Here is a 362-nt window from a genome sequence, read left to right as displayed (position 1 = left end):
TGTGTCCCCTACTACGTTGTAATCACTAGTCCCAGAGCTTTTCTGTTGTGCAGGAGATTGTGTTAGTTTCTAGCTTGAAGGGGAATCTTTTGTAAAGGGTAATCATGAGACAGCTGTGAATCTTTCATCCTACAATATGAAGGGGTTGACTGCTTGCTCCTAGCTAAAAGATCGCACCAATTACAGCATTACTGCCAATGAAGGGTGTATGTTGGCCAGGAGCCCAGGTTCTTCACAAGCCCAGATGCTTCACTTTAATGTTTTGTAACTAGTTAATATATCTGTGTGTATTGTATCTCCAGGACTTGATGAAGATCATCTATGTAGATGACAACACTCAGGTACTTCTGGACACTGATTAC

The 362-nt window shown here is 41.7% G+C and overlaps 1 protein-coding gene across 1 annotated transcript in view; it reads left to right on the top strand.

The window, feature by feature from the left end:
* LOC104467084 (mitogen-activated protein kinase-binding protein 1-like) overlaps positions 1–362 on the top strand; it is a 31,942-nt gene that overhangs the window by 772 nt on the left and 30,808 nt on the right. Inside the window, 1 exon segment of the mRNA XM_010080711.1 lies at positions 303–362. This exon segment is cut by the window's right edge and continues 24 nt beyond it. Coding sequence (XP_010079013.1) covers positions 303–362 — 60 coding nt within the window.

This window comes from Pterocles gutturalis, unplaced genomic scaffold (genome assembly GCF_000699245.1).
Source record: "Pterocles gutturalis isolate BGI_N339 unplaced genomic scaffold, ASM69924v1 scaffold33194, whole genome shotgun sequence".
In the NCBI taxonomy this organism is placed as follows: Eukaryota; Metazoa; Chordata; class Aves; order Pterocliformes; family Pteroclidae; genus Pterocles; species Pterocles gutturalis.
Note: the sequence above shows the minus strand (reverse complement) of the source record. Positions and strands in the feature narration are given on the sequence as shown.